This window comes from Phyllopteryx taeniolatus, chromosome 5 (genome assembly GCF_024500385.1).
Source record: "Phyllopteryx taeniolatus isolate TA_2022b chromosome 5, UOR_Ptae_1.2, whole genome shotgun sequence".
NCBI classification, from domain to species: Eukaryota; Metazoa; Chordata; class Actinopteri; order Syngnathiformes; family Syngnathidae; genus Phyllopteryx; species Phyllopteryx taeniolatus.
In genome coordinates this window covers 7,558,516-7,574,520 of record NC_084506.1, presented here as the reverse complement: position 1 = coordinate 7,574,520, position 16,005 = coordinate 7,558,516, and the positions used below count along the sequence as shown (strand labels likewise).

Sequence of the window (16,005 nt, the reverse complement as noted above, 5' to 3'; positions counted from 1 at the left end):
TAATGGTACACTTTAGTAAGCCATGAATAACATTTTAGAGTTATACTACTGCTTTCACAAAATGTGAACCTGACAATTATAACAATTGAATTGTACACATTGGACACAAAAGAGTAGGACTTGTGCTTTTAATTGGTAAGAGCGCAAATGTAGCTCAGATGTACCATCTGAAGACCTTTTAATGGAAGCCTCAAAAGGCCTGATGAAAATAAAATACATAATCTAGAAGGCATGTGACTAATGATACTGACAATAATTAATTAGCTCTTTTATGAATGTGAAAAGCTCTTTAACTCTGTGTATATTTCACAGACTGTTACCAATATGTACATACTGTAGTATACATTGTTAAAAGTAATCCCTTAAGGCTTATAATAATTTTCAGGTAAAAACAAATCTCTTAGGAACACTTCGGAAAATGTGTCCAAACCCCTCGCAACCCCCCAATACACAAATATTATAACAAGCATGTTTTTAACGCATCTTCTATTTATTTATTTATGTTTCATTTCAAATATGATGTTTCATATCTTATTATGATGTTTAAAAAGGAAATAAACTGCTATGTGTAAAATAATCCACTGGTTGATCCTGTGAAAATGTATTGAAAGAACTGTCAACCTTTACAAATAACACCCAACTGTTTATTTTTGTTACATTAATTACATCTCCGTGTGTGTTCATAAAAGTGATTTGCAAGACAGTGGTGGTAGCGAAGCACTAATAGTAAGTAAATTAGATGAACAATAGTATCTGAACTCCAAAATCACATACGAACGTCATACTTGGTATTACATTAAAGAATGAGTGGTATAATGTGTATAAAATACTTGGCAAGTAGATTAGGTGCATCTGATGTAAATACACATTTTCTTAACAATTAAACAAATTTGGTCCTCTGAGGAAAAGTGACATGTATCCCTCCAAAATACTTGACAGAATAGAAACTATAAAGTACAACATAAGATGGAAAACACAACAACAATTGTGTATTCAAATAATATAATGGATTAGCAGCAAATACTACACTTTCACATGATAACATTCAAATGAACCCAGTGAACAACACATTCAACTATGCAGTGGACAGAACTGTCACGAGACACCAATAACTTAAAAACACACGTGACCTCAAGACAACTTAACGCTACTTCAAATTTGACAGATATTTATGTCATGTTGTATTGCAAATGATAATGGAATTGTGTGAAAAATCCACTTTGGATTAACACATAAATACACAATTAAAAGGCTACCCGTGAAAAGTCAATATTTAAAAGGTTCTGATTTAACTCTGTGTGTCTTTCTTCTTTCATGATAATACTCCTGGATAATAATTTGGTGTGCTCCAAGGAGAGATAGTTTTGTTGACTTGAAGAATAAGGGCGAGTGATAGTGTGCAAATCTGTATTGTGTGCGTTATCTGTTAGCAGCAGGATTTCTTCTTCTCCAAAGAGCTGCTGACCAGCTGGACAGTCTTCTCTTTTTCTCGGTCCTCTTGCTCTTTCAGGGTTCTGAGAAATACAACCCAAGATGTCAGAACCTGTTCAGTACATGCAGACACGTTCTGACCACAACTGCGTCACTTGTTCCCCGTTGGCGTCATATTTGTGTAAGGCATGATTATAGTCTATATATTTAAGGGAGTAGTTAAGCTCAAGCATAGCGCAAGAGGACAAGAAAACAAAAATGTTTGATAATCTCCACAGCAAAATTCCCACTTCATTTCAGTACCTCCACATGTCACACTTTGTAAATGTGTTTTAGTGTTGTTGCAACAAAGAAAAAGTGCTCTTGCTTACCTAGCCAGATGAAGCATGGCCTCCATTACATTATGACCTGAGCATGCACTGCACTCAAAGAAAGTCATCTGACAGTCCTTAAAAACACACAAAAGATTATGCGTTTTTCTCAATGGTAGTGAAAAATACAATAACACTATAGGCGGTAACAGAAGTGTCTAAATAGGTGAGAATTCTGCTATTTCAGAAATAGAAAGGCAAGACAGACCTTAGCTAGCCTATCGCCCATTGCTATATGCACTTGTCTTTCAATTTCTAAGTCTGTTTTGTTTCCCAACAGCATTAAAGTTACGTCTTCGCCTGAGCCCTCCTACGAACAAAAGAAGGAGGGGGAATGTAGACAGACAATAAGAGTACATCAACATATTGTGGCTTTTACGGTATACCATGAGGGAAAATGGGCAAACATTAGGTTTTACCTTCACACTTGTCAGCCACTGTCTGACAGCCGTGAAGCTCTGCTCAACTGTTATGTCGTACATCAGAACCACACCGTCAGCTTTGCGGAAAAATTGCTTGGTGATGCTTCGATACCTGAACAGACAGGAAGAGGGAGGAGACAGTCGATTTAAAACGTTGGTGGGTGTTTTGCAGGAGAGAAAGGAAGAGGAAAAAAAAAAAAAAAACTTCAAAGCAGCTTCAAAATCACAAAATGACAAGCCTAGCTTTTTGATTAAAAACAAAGTCAAACCTCTGTCACCATAAAACATGAAAAGAAGGAAAGTCCATTTTGTGACTAGTGGCTTAATTACCTTTCCTGTCCCGCTGTATCCCAGACCTGCAGCGCCACCCGGGTCTTGTCCACCACTATTGTTTTCACACTGTAGTCAATACCTGCAAAGGTCTTGCATTATATTTGGTGCATTTCCAACTTTCTAATAGCGAAGCAAAGCAAATTTACACAAAATGATCACTGAATTGAATGTTCAAACTGTGCATAATGTTACACTGGCTTACGTGCCTACGCCACTACTGAATGTTAATGCTGGTCATTATGTAATACTTGGAGAAACAAGTATTTTTTTTTTTTTTGAGGTGGTACTAGGTGTAAAAAGAGAATCACTGATTTCGAGTTTTCAATTAACCTAGAAGCATGTGTCCGCGAAGAAGCCAGAGTAAACGCAACACCGGAAGGCTGCAGCTGAGATAGGAACCCTAAACGTCAGAACTGTGAGCTAACCACTCTTTCACCTTACTGCCCCATTCATTATCCAATAGCAATTATTTGTCTTTTTTCGTCATCAACATAATTTGTATTTTTTTTATGTGGACTTAAAACAAACAAAAAAAGAAAGATCAATAGCAAACATATTTATTTATTTATCTCTGCATATTAGATAACAGTATGTCCTACCCAGCTTCACAATTATAACCTTCACGGGGTGATTTAGCGCAAGGATTCATACCAACAGTGGCGGAAGTGTCGGGGTTGAAACAGTCATCACAAAAGCGTCGAAGGAGGGACGTCTTCCCGACACTGGAGTTCCCCACCAGAACGATTTTAAAGAGGCAGTCTGGCAGTGACGGACTGCTTTCCTCCTACACACGCAGAAGCAATGCTCATCAAATAAAAGAATGGGATTGCTGACTCCTCAGTGAAAAAGGGAGGCAATAGAAAGATGCTGATAAGCTTACATTTATGCTGGTCTCCTTGCCAACAGGTTGACCCCTTGGAGACATGGGACTTGGACTTATTTCCCTCGCTCCCTCTGACAGTTGGGGCTGAGCAGGGTAAATATCGCTCATCAACAAGTCTATATTCTCTTCATGAGCTGACACTTCCTCGCCTTCGTTAAATGGCTGAAGAGGGATTTGGGTCTGGCTACCATTTTGGAGCAAATGTGGGAGGTGATCCTCCTCGATCGAGATGATCCTCTGTAGGTAAGCTCTGGTCACCTCTGAACCACAAGAGTTGCTTGACACATGGGCAGGGTTCTGCCTTACATCCGCTTCCTCCTCTTCACTGCAGATACATTTTAAAGATGGGTAAAGATTCCATTAAAGCCAAATAAGATGCAAGACTTTGTTTTGCCAAAATGTTCCTATTATAAATGACATGCATAGTGGAACCTCTGAAGTCAAACACCAGAAAATTGGTCAGATTTGGAGTTCAATATACATTTTCTGGAACAAAAAAAAATACATTACATACTAGTGTTTTATATATATATATATATATATAACAGCAACTGGAAGTCAATCAAGTACTGTGGAACAGATCTGTGTTGGACTTTAGAGTTTCCAATGCACATACAGCATGATAAGCTTTTACCTTTTTGGGAAGTAAGTATGTGTCCCAGTATTATATAAGGGCCTTGGCTGTAATCCTGTATTCTTACAATTTTTAGGTTTCTGTAATTCCAAACATAAATTCATTATTTGTTTGTCTTTACTTTTAAAGACATACAGTACTTTAAAGAAATTTGGCACACAATCTAAATTCTTTTTCATACATGTCACAAACCTGAAAGAAAATGTCTTTTTCATCTCGTAAATGTTTATTCACTTCCCTGAAAGAAACAAAAAAAATGTATACAGTTATGAATCACATGTTTTTGTTAATACAATCAGTGATAAAATCAGTGATAAAAAAAAAAAGAAAGAAACCTGCACAACCCGAACTCACGAAAGCAGAGACAAAATGTTTTTGAGAAATGACAGTGGAAAAAAGTTTGAGAACTGGCCTACAGCTTGAATCAGTGACTCAGCAAAGAGTGTATTTGATAAAGGAAAATAAAACTGTCAACAAAAATAAATTACAGAAAATATTGTAATATATTATTTTGTATCCAGTTAAATTTCCAAGGCAAAAAGTTTGTTTTCCCAAACTAAGTTTTCAAAGGTCTTCAGTGTTGCTGAGGCAAATATACACACCTCATCAGGTCCAATTGTTTAAGAAGGCTTGCTCGCTCACGCTGTAGTCCCTCTGTCAGTCTGTATATCTCCCTGTTACAAACAACATTGCATGCATTGTCTCTTTAGTGCAACAGCAAAAACCAGGATGCTAAACCCAAGGTGCAAAAACGCTGAAGTGAAAGGGCTGGACTCTTGTCACTCACATCTCCTTCTCCTCATTGAGTTGTGTTGACTGCTCATGGAGCAGACTCAGCTGCTCCTGTGCCAAGAGCAGCTCTTGACTAGTGTGATCCAGATCCTTCACTAGTTCATCATTCGTCTTCTTCAACTTCACGTTCTCCACTTTGGTCACATGTTGCTCACTATGAAGCTCCTGACACTGATCTTCCAACTGCGAACGGACCGGTTGTGGCAGAAGAATCCATTTTAGTTGAATGAGCGAGGATTTTATGTGTATCATTCATGTATTTGACACCCACTACATCACTGACTATTGCAAATAATTATATAGTATTAGTAACGATAGAAAAGCTTTCTTCTCCAGAAGGTCCTCAAGCTAGTTCCGCTTCCTAAAATACACAACATACAACAGCAGAACCAAATAACTGACAGCTTGATGGCAATAAGATGCAAGTTTGTCAATCAACATCATAATCATTCTGAGTACCAGTACTTCTTAGTGTGCATGACTGCTTTTCATACAAAACAACTTGATGACATCACAGTTATAGAAAGATGACAAATTACCGTAATTTCTCATGTATAATGCGCATTTTCCTCCCCAAAAACATTGTCAAAAGTCAATAGTGCACATTATACATGGGTATAGGAGAAGATGCAGAAAGACTTTCCCATTATATACAGTATAAATGTATGCCGCCATCTCGAGGTTATGAAAAACTTTACATTTTCATTCCAATGTGCTACCATCCCCTAGAGGTTATGAAAAAGTTGTACACTTTCATTCTAGTATGCCACCTAGAGGTTATGAAAATGGTGTAGCCTACACTTTCATTCCAATATCACAGGGGTACATATGACTGACATAAGTTTACATACCCAGGCAGAATTGGTGAAACGTTTACGACTGATGACTGAACAACAAGCATCATTAATTACTTTATGGTTATGTTTTGTTTAATGATAATGATTTTCTGAAATAATTGACAGTTTAATTTGAATCCCATTGAAATAAATTTAAATGTGTTTCAGTTATTTTTTATGAAACATGGTTGAAGGGTTTTCCAGAATTTTGAGGTCAACTTTGGGGGTGCGCATTATACATAGGTGCGCATTATACACGAGAAATTACAGTATTTCCTATATACATTTTCAGCAGGGAGCTTATGTTGCATAACTCTAGAATAGTAGCAGCCACATTGGTTACTTTTGTTAATGTTTATGTGTATTGCCTCACATAGAAACAACACTGACACAACATAATTTAACTGCCTAGGAAATTATATTAAGGTTTTTCAAATTAAAGCCATTGGTTAGCCTTTGAACATATGGATAAAATTTGCAAAATTAACTGAACACTCTGCCAACTCCTCACTCACCCTCCTTTGCTTTAGAAAGAGCTGCTCCAAGTCTTTCTCCTTGGTGATAAGCTGTCTTTCAAGGTCTTGACTACGAGACACAAACCTCTTATAGTCCTTCAGAGATGAGAGAAGAAGTTGCGTTACAATCGCAAAGTTCAAGGACAACCGAGGAATGAGATGCAATGTTTGACAGTAAAACCCCCAATTAACCCCCAAGTTAAATAAAGACAGATTACAATGATTTGCAAATACTTTTCAATCTATATTCAAATGAATACACTACAAGGACAAAATATGTTAATGTTCACTCATTTTGAATTCGATGCCTGCAACACATTCCGAAAAAGCTGGAACAGGCGCAACAAAAGACTGGGAAAGTTGAGAAATGCTCAAAAAACACCTGTTTGGAACATTCCACAGGTGAACAGGTCAATTGAAAACAGGTGAGTGTCATGATTTGTTATAGAAGGGGCAACCACCGAAGGCTCAGTTGTTCACAAGTAAGGATAGGTTGAGGTTCACCACTTTTTGAACAACTGCGTGAGCAAATGATCCTACAGTTTAAGAGCGTTTCTCAACGTACAATTACAAGGAATTTAGGTATTTCATCATCTGCGGTCCATAATATCATCAAAAGATTCAGTGAATCTGGAGAAATCTCTGCATGTAAGCGGCTAGGCAGAAAACCAACATTGAATGCTCCTCTCCTTCTATCCCGCAAGTGGCACTGCATTCAAAAAACGTGTCAAGGATATTGGCTCGTGGGCTCAGGAACCCTTCAGAATACCACTGTTCGGTAACACATTTTGTTGCTACCATGCAAAGCGAAAGCCACACATCAACAACACCCAGAAACACCACCGGCTTCTCTGGGCCCAAGCCCATCTGAGATTGACTGACGCAAAATGGGAAAATGCGCTGTGGTCTGACGAGTCAATTGCAAATTGTTTTTGGAATTCCTGGATGTCGTGCACTCCGGGCCAAAGAGGAAAAGGATCATCCAGATTGCTATCAGCGCAAAGTTCAAAAGCCATCATCTGTGATGGGATGGGGCTGTGCTAGTGCAGTGTTCTAAAACATACGGCACATCAGGGGGGCCAATCTGGCCCTCGCCATTATTCTGCCCGTCAGACAAGTTTTAGTTCATTTATATATCCATCCATCCACTTTCTACACTGCTTATCCTCACTAGGGTCGCGGGTGTGCTGGCGCCTATCCAAGCTGACTTTGGGCGAGAGGCGGGGTCCACCCTGAACTGGTCGCCAGTCAATCACAGGGCACACGTAAACAAACAACCATTCACATTCACACATACAGACAATTTAGAGCCTTCAATCTACCGACCATGCATGCATGTTCTTGGAATGTGGGAGGAGACCGGAGTACCTGGAGAAAACGCATGCAGGCACGGACAGAACATGCAAACTCCACACAGGGAGGCCGGAATTTGAACCCACGACCTCGAAGCTGTGAGGCAGATGTGCTAACTAGTCGGCTTCCGTGCCACCTTTCATTCATATGTATAGACACTTATTTTAAAACTCATGCTTTTATTCTGACACACGCACCGTAAAAGCGGAAGTGCTGTGAGTCGCGTGACGTAACGTGCGCGAAGTTGGGAGTTAAAAATAAATAATTTAAATAATTATAATAATCGACATGGCGGAGCTTGCCTCCAATCATATGCAGTCAGCGAGTGAGACTTTGTGCGCAGCAATTGTGTCAGTTGAGTATATCAGTTTGAACATTAAATATCTTATCTTTGCAGTGTATTCAATTGAGTATAGGTTGAAAAGGATTTGTAAATCATCGTATTCTCTTTTCATTTACGTTTTATACAACATCCCAACTTCATTGCAATTGTTTTTTTGCTTTACCTGCAGCACAAGCCGTTCCCTTTCATTCTTTATTTGCTGCTCCATTTCCTCATAGAGGCGATGGATCTCATCATCATGTGTTGCTGCTTTTCTATAGGACATACATAGTTAGTGCCCTGTTTGCAACACAAATAAAGTTAGTTAACTTTACACAATTAAAGTTGTTTTATGCACAATTTATCTGGATGTTAATATTTTTACAACTGTTGCTTTTGAGAATACGTCTTGATTTTGGCAGGATTTAGCTGTGCAGCCAAGGAAATGTTTTAGCAAAGGATTATTATTATTTATTTATGGATTTTTTTTAATTGAAACAATTCATTAGCCGAATGTTGTTTTGATCAAGAAAATCCACAGGAATATGATATCGCCTGACCGTTTCAGCGCACTCTCCATTTCTCTCTTTTCCTGGTTAGCCACAATTATCTGGGATGTTACCCTTGCCAGGAAGTCCTCAAAATTGGATAAAAGATGTGGTTCATCTTGGCGTAGCTGGGCCCACAAACTGCGTACCGCTGCAGGACTAACGACACAGAGGGTTACATGTAAACGTGCATCGTAAAGGAAGTGCACCATTGCTGGGATAGAAATGTACATTACTTATGTATGACATGGAGTTTTCATCAGATGCAATAAGTTACATTGAAGCAACTCAGACAAATTATAGTCGCCTAGTTAATTCGCAGTTCCAACTTTGGGAGGCTACAATGATCTTAGCCTTGAGAAACTGGAACAAATCACATAATTATTCATAATTGAAGAAATAGTCTTTGTGGCATCATTAACAATTAATAGCCACAATCATGTAAACATAGCAGGAAATTGGTCAATGGACAAAGGGAGGGCATAAATAACTGAAACAATGAAACATTCCTCTGAAACATAAAGTTGTCTGTCTTTTTCTTCCTTGTTATCGTAATAAATGTCAAATGTTTGGTCAGGATCAATAAAGGTTAGTGCTGCCCAAAAGGATAGTATATGAAATGTCACGTCACATCTCTAACCTCAAATCTGGTGGGCAAGATGTGCATCACCTGGCATCACCTGATTTATGAATCTGTTTTTTTGAGCTGCCCGTGAAAAGTGAATCGAAAATATTGCAGTCCCAGTCTGGATCACAGGACAGTATAGTTAAAGTCCAAACAGCCAACTAAAGTATTTACCACTGACAAATACAACACTAAAGTTCTGATATTGAAAACAGATATCCCAAAATAGATTTCAAGTAGGGTTAGTTTTAGTAAGATTTTACCACAGTTGTTGCGGTAAGACTCAAAAACTAATGTACTGTAGTTGGAAGAAAACAGGCACAGCTTCTTCCTATGTTCCTGGAAATTAGACCTGTTATGAATGTAATATTGTGATTAATCGGTGGTGTGATTTCCTGCCTACATTTTATGAGGAACACATTGGAAGAGGAAATATGCATGCCACGGCATTCATAAAGAATGGAAACATTGAAATCTGTATGCACAGCTCACTGCGGTCCAAACTTTTGGGCCTCTATTTGGAGATCTAAAGCACAAAATCTAAAATGCACCGATACTGTGAATAATAAAAATCATACAAAAACTGCAAGTAAACTTGGGTTTGCAGAACAAATGGCGTCCTAATTGGTGCACCACACTACATGTTTTTCTTATGAAAAGCCATGTGTCATTGTAATGGCAACTAAAACAGAGTTACATAAATGATGGTTTTCCACTGCAGAAACGTTATTTTAGTTGCGTTGAGTGGAATGGGAAGTGTGTTCAATTGATGAACAGCGACCTGTGGACATTTTTACAATATGTAGCGTAGAAAAGCCTTTGGGAATCACGAGAAAACTGCAGAGTCGCTGACATCGAACATATGCTCATTTTGATCAGCACAGCAATGAGAACAAAGGCGCAGAAATGAGGACCAGGCAAAGTGTTCAACAATTTGAGATTGCCCAAATAAGTGACTCACACAGTACTCACTCTTCAAAGACATTGTTGGCTCCAAGGCTCTCCATCAGCATGGAAAAATGCTTCTCCTCCTCATCCTCTGAAGTTGGCAAGATCTCGTCCCACCGGCTGTGGTAGAGAACCTCTGGAGGCTTCGTACAGGGGCGGTTATCCCCCATGCCTTCCTTTAAAGAAATATTCCTGCCGTACAAAAATTCACCTAGAAAACAGTTGAGTTACGAAATAGAAGACACGTCGCAGTGTCTTCTTCAATACGAACATACGAGTGAACATACTAAAGCCAGTGGAGAACTCATCAAGGGTAAGAAATCCATTGCTGTCAGAATCAAGGGTGTCAAAGACTTTCTCCAACTCGTCCGCAGTGAGAGGGAGCTCGCCAAGCAGCCTCTGTTTTACATCCACACAAACAGCTGTTAGTGACATGGACACAGCCTCAACGACAATGACAACAGGGTAGCTTCAACAACTATAATAATAATAATGCGAATGGATATATATAACGCCTTTGAAGGAACACAATGGCACTTAAACACAGTTTAATTAGTTTTAAGCACAGCAATGTTTGTGATGTGTGATTAACCATAGTTACATACACGTGTATGAGGCAACCTCACACTGTGAACCAGCTGGAATCTTCCCAGAAGCGAGACAGTAGGGTCCTCAATGATTGACCAGAGCAGCTGACCGGAAACAGGGCTAATATATCCGTTTTAGATCAAATCAAAGCTTTTCCAACACTTTACAAGTGTGGCAAATGCATACTCCAATAATTACTGCACTTTATCATATTAAAATAGATTGATGGTTTTAATCTGAGGGAGAGGAAATTATAAAGGCATGGAAAAGAATAAATAGTTCATAACATTTGACATTAAGATGATATACAATGGAGGAAAAACAAATGTTGATATACCCTTAGCATGAATAATTGATGAATAATGTGTTGACGTTTGAAGAAGTTAGTAAAAAAAGTATAAGAAGTTTTTAAAAGAGTGCCCTATATTAAACCAACTATTTTGTATGCCATTTAAAGGCAGGATACACCCTGGACTGGTCGTCATTCAATCGCTGGGCACATACTATAGACAAATAACCATTCACACTCACGCCGATAGGGAAATTTAGGGTATCCAATTAACCTAATATGCATGCTATTTTAATGTGGGGGGAAAGCTAGAAAAAAAGTAGTGCAAAACAGACTTTTGACATGGGAGGGAGAGGGGACTAAAGGTCAAATCCAGTTGAAGTCATGCAAACAATACCTCACAGTGACAGTAATGCTGGACCATTTATAGAAGGAGAGAAAACACAGCCACACCTCTGTAGGCAGTGTGGTATTACGATATGTTTACATTGCTGCAACTGTTGGCAGAGGCCACCCATTTTATCCAGGGTGGGGATAAGGTAAATGTAGGATGAATATCACACTCTCAGCTGCTCTCGAATAAGTGTGCTATAGGGAAGAACACATCCATTACGCCAGGCAATTGGCATCTATGCCATAATTTGATGCAGCGACAATGAGTGTCTGAAAGAAAGTCGGAAAGTATAACGAATGCACAATATGATTAGACATGCAAACACCAAAGGCAAGAAAAGTGTGACCAAAAAAAAAAAGACGTGGGGGGTTAGAATGTTTTTGATTTTAACATGAACTAACCAATCTGGAAGACTCTGAAGAGTACAATAAGGCAAAAAAAAAAAGAATAAAGTAAAAAAATAATTCTTCACGCAGAAAAACCCATCTACACCGCTCAAGTACATGTCGATGTACAAATTTAAGATTAAAATGACAATTTTGTTCAGGCCTCCAACTTGAGCCAGGCCCATCTCCAGCTGCACTGATGCCTGCTTCAAGCTGTGCCACATGAATAGCATCCTCCTCTTTAAGCACTCTCATTCTGGAAAAGACTTGACTCAAATCTTTGTCTGTTTCACTTCACTTTTCACTACTACCAACTTCAAAGGCTAATCCCAAATGCATCCTCCAGGAAAATATTAAGTACAATATTGTTCGGATTTTATTTGCCATTTCTGAATTTGAAGTTAGTGCATTCTGTGTTGTGACATGATCCCTAACATCATGTGTGTGTGTGTGTGTGTGTGTGTGTGTGTGCAATCAAAACAAAATGTGCAAGTTACTGCACGGTGTTTTCTCAAGTTACAAGTGAGCTGAAATATCCGCGTTTGGGCAGACAGTGCCAGACAAATACTACAATATATGAAAGCTGTTGTTTTTGTTCATCTAAATGTAAACACGAGTAGCACCCCGTTGCCTTCATCGTGACGACGACCTTCCCAACATGGCCGCCACGTAGGCACGATAATCAGCTGGCCTGGCCTATCTAGTGTTAATACCTATGCCCGGGAATACAATAGAAGACGACGTGTGAGGTCATGTCACTTTCTTGTGTCGTTTGATTGGTGAACTAGACCTAAACGGAAGTTGAAGTAGTAGTCTTGGACACAAAATAGTTGATAAATAAGCAATAATTGATCAATAAAAGTAGCGAGCGACATTGTAATGGAGTAAAAGTATCGTTACTTCTTAACAGCAGAAGCGGCGGAAGTGTTTTTTCTGGTCATGTTTTTTTTCTAATACATGCATGTATTCTAACTAACAGAACCAAGTGGTGCTCAAAAGCCTCAACAGGCCGTGATATCAAAGCTCCACTATGTGCGTTTGGGTTCACGAGTGCGTCATCAATGGATTGGCAACATCCGAGGGCCAAGTAAATCTGCACAATAATGTGAGTGGAGAGCTCGGATCACAAAGCATCCATGTTGCTGTCTTTATCCTGTCCTTCCCACCTTCCCCTTTCATTCTTTAATATGCAGCTTTGAATAAAGTGCACGTGTTCCCTTCATGTCTAATTCAGAATCATTGATGAGAGAATAGATTGTCTTTGCATTGTAAATTCAGATTAAATAAAACATGCCCAAAAAAACAAACAGAGCATCGATACTTTATTCAGATGTGGAAAAAAGAAGTAATTACAGTTAGGGTTGCCCAGGATAGATTCAGAAATTATAGTTTTCAAATGTAATACTGGTACCACAAAAAGAAATAATAATTTGGAGCGCCTCACCTGCATGTCACGTTGGGTGATGAAGCCTTTTTTCTCGATGTCACAGACCTGGAAGAACTCACGCGTTTTCTCCAGGACAGTGTTTTGACCAACATGCTCACTCTCTCGCTTCGGCCACTCACTCTCACATTTGAGGGGCTCGTGGCTGCTTCCGTGCCCTCGCTGTGCTTTCCTGGACCCGGCATTGGTGTCGGTGAGGGCGGAGGGGACAATTAACGCCGCCATGGTCGATGCGCTAGAAGCAGGTTGCCGTGATGCGAGCACCTCAGTCGTACTTCACATGAGCCAGGTGCGCAGGAGACAAGAGCTCAGAAGAAGTCGCGCTTACAGGCTACAGAGCATCAGAGGCTTTCAGTGATGTAACGCACCATGTCGTTAATTTGACACTGAAAGCTAGAAAAGAAACACAAAGAGATGATTTAATTTCATTGGATGTATTGTACTTACCTGCAAAATAATTATTATTTCCGAAATAAAGTAGGTTCAACAAAGAGGTGGAGTTCTATGAAAACATTAAATATAGCCTCACAATTTTTGCTAATAAAGTTGTTTGCTTGCTTTCAAAATATGTTTAGGGTCATTATTCATCGCCACTGTGAACCACGGTCCTATTTTGAAAGCTTTGTAGCATTTGGCTCAATACAAGTAGAGAGTAAAGATCGATTCACCTCAGCACAATTCATCGTGTCGCTTCTGTCAGAGGTCACATCGTTCATTAATAGCAGCAACACCCACAAACAAGCACCAACTAAAAGTGGCTACAGTGATGGCCTGGGAAAGCATCATGTGTTTGTGCTCTCCATGTTATATAAAAACACAAAAATTAAAAAATGTTTTTAAAACCCTCAGATTGGGGAATGTAGCCCTATTCTGAGGCTAATTTGACAAGTAATCCCAAAACTGTAAGAAACTGGTGGTAGGTAAAATGGGGAGCTTCCTGTCTGTCTGGGTTTCATGCTGGCTAAAAAAATAAATAAATAAATAAAATAAAAAATAAATCAAAATCAAAGTGCACTAGTTCGGAAGACTGCCTGCACGTCAACTGGATCAGTCAATTCATAAACATTGCACGGCAACGTAGACACACACGGATCACCGACATTAGGCACACCTGCACAAACTAATAAGAAAAAACACATGAGCTATGTCAAAAATTCTACCTTTACCAAGATAATGCGTCGTCATTGATACTCTCAACGTCGTATTGATTGGATATTAGTAATAGCAATTGCTTCAGTATGATACATAACACTACCGCAACCTACAACCACAAAACAATAATAATAATTTCAAAAAATAAATGAGTAACATACATAAACAGGCCCTTTAAATGATCACGTTAACATTATTCACGTGACAAGTGAGATTTGTTTTTTTACGTGGCACTTCATATTACTGTTACTCAGTGTCCGTGCTAATTCGACAACTGGTCCACATCAGCAAGGCGCTCAAGCTTTAACATTCTGCAGCTTCTTCACGAGCGCTCACAAAAGAAAAGTTGCAAAGTCACCACATGCAACGGACCCAGCGCGAGTCTACAAGAGGAAACAAGAAGGGGAAGTCCACGTTCGCTTCCTCGCTAGACCACATTGTCTCATTTTGAATAGGGTGTTCTATTCGCTGGAGGAAAGGTTGTATTCATAAGAGGTTTTTCAGGGTGTTGACATATGACCAGCGGCTTCTAAAACGCAAACACTTCAGATGGGCTGTGCCAGAAGCCTGCAGTTTTTATTGAATAGGATTAAAACTCGGTGGACTATTTAACCATTGACTCAAATTCTTTCCACAATTCTTGAAATGAAAGGTGATAAGGGGCAGACACAAACTAATCTGATTTTCTGAATCTTAACTCAGCCTGAGCATCATAACATTAAGGAGTATTTAGAGTCTTTTCTTTTTTGTTTTAATTAGGAAGAAATTACATTTAAAAACTAGCTCTAGGCTTGAACGTTCTTGTTTGGCACGGATAATTGTTGCATAGTGAAAAAAAGGTTTAGAACACAGAGGGTACCAACTACCTGTGCATCTTACAAGAATATGATGTTTTTCCTCGTTGTTGTCCCCATTTTACAAGAGCGCTGGTGACGCCATGAGTTTGTGGCTGAACAAGTTGTCACAACAGTATTAATATGGCCTTTAGCATCCATTGTTTGTATGTTATTATTATCTTTGTTCATGCCACTAAAAATAGCACGTTTTTGTCTAGTAATTTTTTGCAACTATAATTTAAAAAAAAAAAAAAAAAAAAGGCTCCCATGGTGCATTGGATTAGCAAGTAAACAGGAACCAGACGCCTTATTTTTTTTTTTATTTTTTAACATGAATTAAAAACGTGTATATAAAAGCTAAAAGATGTCAGCATTTTGTTAAAAGTCACTTCCTCGTCACGCAAAACCTCCTGGCAGCAGGTCTCGTTGGCATTGCAGTCGTGCGTGCATACATTTTTACACTGCACGCTAGCGTCGATAAACAGCTTTCTATGGTAGCAGTCACAAACTCAAATTCGGTGTGTTTAAGATCATCAACAACTCACAAGTACGTACGTACCAGATAATGGAAACAGTCGACCCTCTTTGGATTCATTCCTGTCGCCTTTGAGCACAGAAAAGCGTCAAAAGTGTGACAGCTGCGCCAGTGGTGGAATTTTGACTGACTGCGCGCCGGATGCGCAAACAACAAAAGAGGCGGGGGGCACCTATCGACGGGGAACTACAGTTACCTGGCCCGTCACCAAAAAAAAAAAAATAATAATAATACATTGAAATAAAAACAAGTCATTCATAGTTCTGTGCGTGAAGACAACGTGTGAACACTGTTGTTATGAACTACCTATGCAAAATAAATCTCTTGTTATTCAGTGGACACTTTCATTTGGAACAGCATCAAAGTCT

At 39.1% G+C, this 16,005-nt stretch overlaps 1 protein-coding gene across 1 annotated transcript; it reads right to left on the bottom strand.

Annotated features, from left to right (window-relative positions):
- Positions 1 to 135: 135 nt before the first annotated feature.
- On the bottom strand, positions 136 to 15,798 carry cracr2aa (calcium release activated channel regulator 2Aa). Its single transcript, XM_061772969.1, has 18 exons — positions 15,662 to 15,798; positions 13,115 to 13,507; positions 10,301 to 10,412; positions 10,038 to 10,224; positions 8,453 to 8,599; positions 8,077 to 8,167; positions 6,218 to 6,313; positions 4,862 to 5,049; positions 4,677 to 4,748; positions 4,267 to 4,312; positions 4,075 to 4,154; positions 3,438 to 3,765; positions 3,209 to 3,341; positions 2,555 to 2,636; positions 2,222 to 2,336; positions 2,011 to 2,112; positions 1,803 to 1,879; positions 136 to 1,514 (listed from the first exon to the last, which is right to left on the bottom strand). Exons 2-18 carry the CDS (start codon positions 13,337 to 13,339, stop codon positions 1,427 to 1,429), a joined length of 2,169 nt encoding a protein of 722 aa, XP_061628953.1. The 5' UTR covers positions 13,340 to 13,507; positions 15,662 to 15,798; the 3' UTR covers positions 136 to 1,426.
- Positions 15,799 to 16,005: the final 207 nt, after the last annotated feature.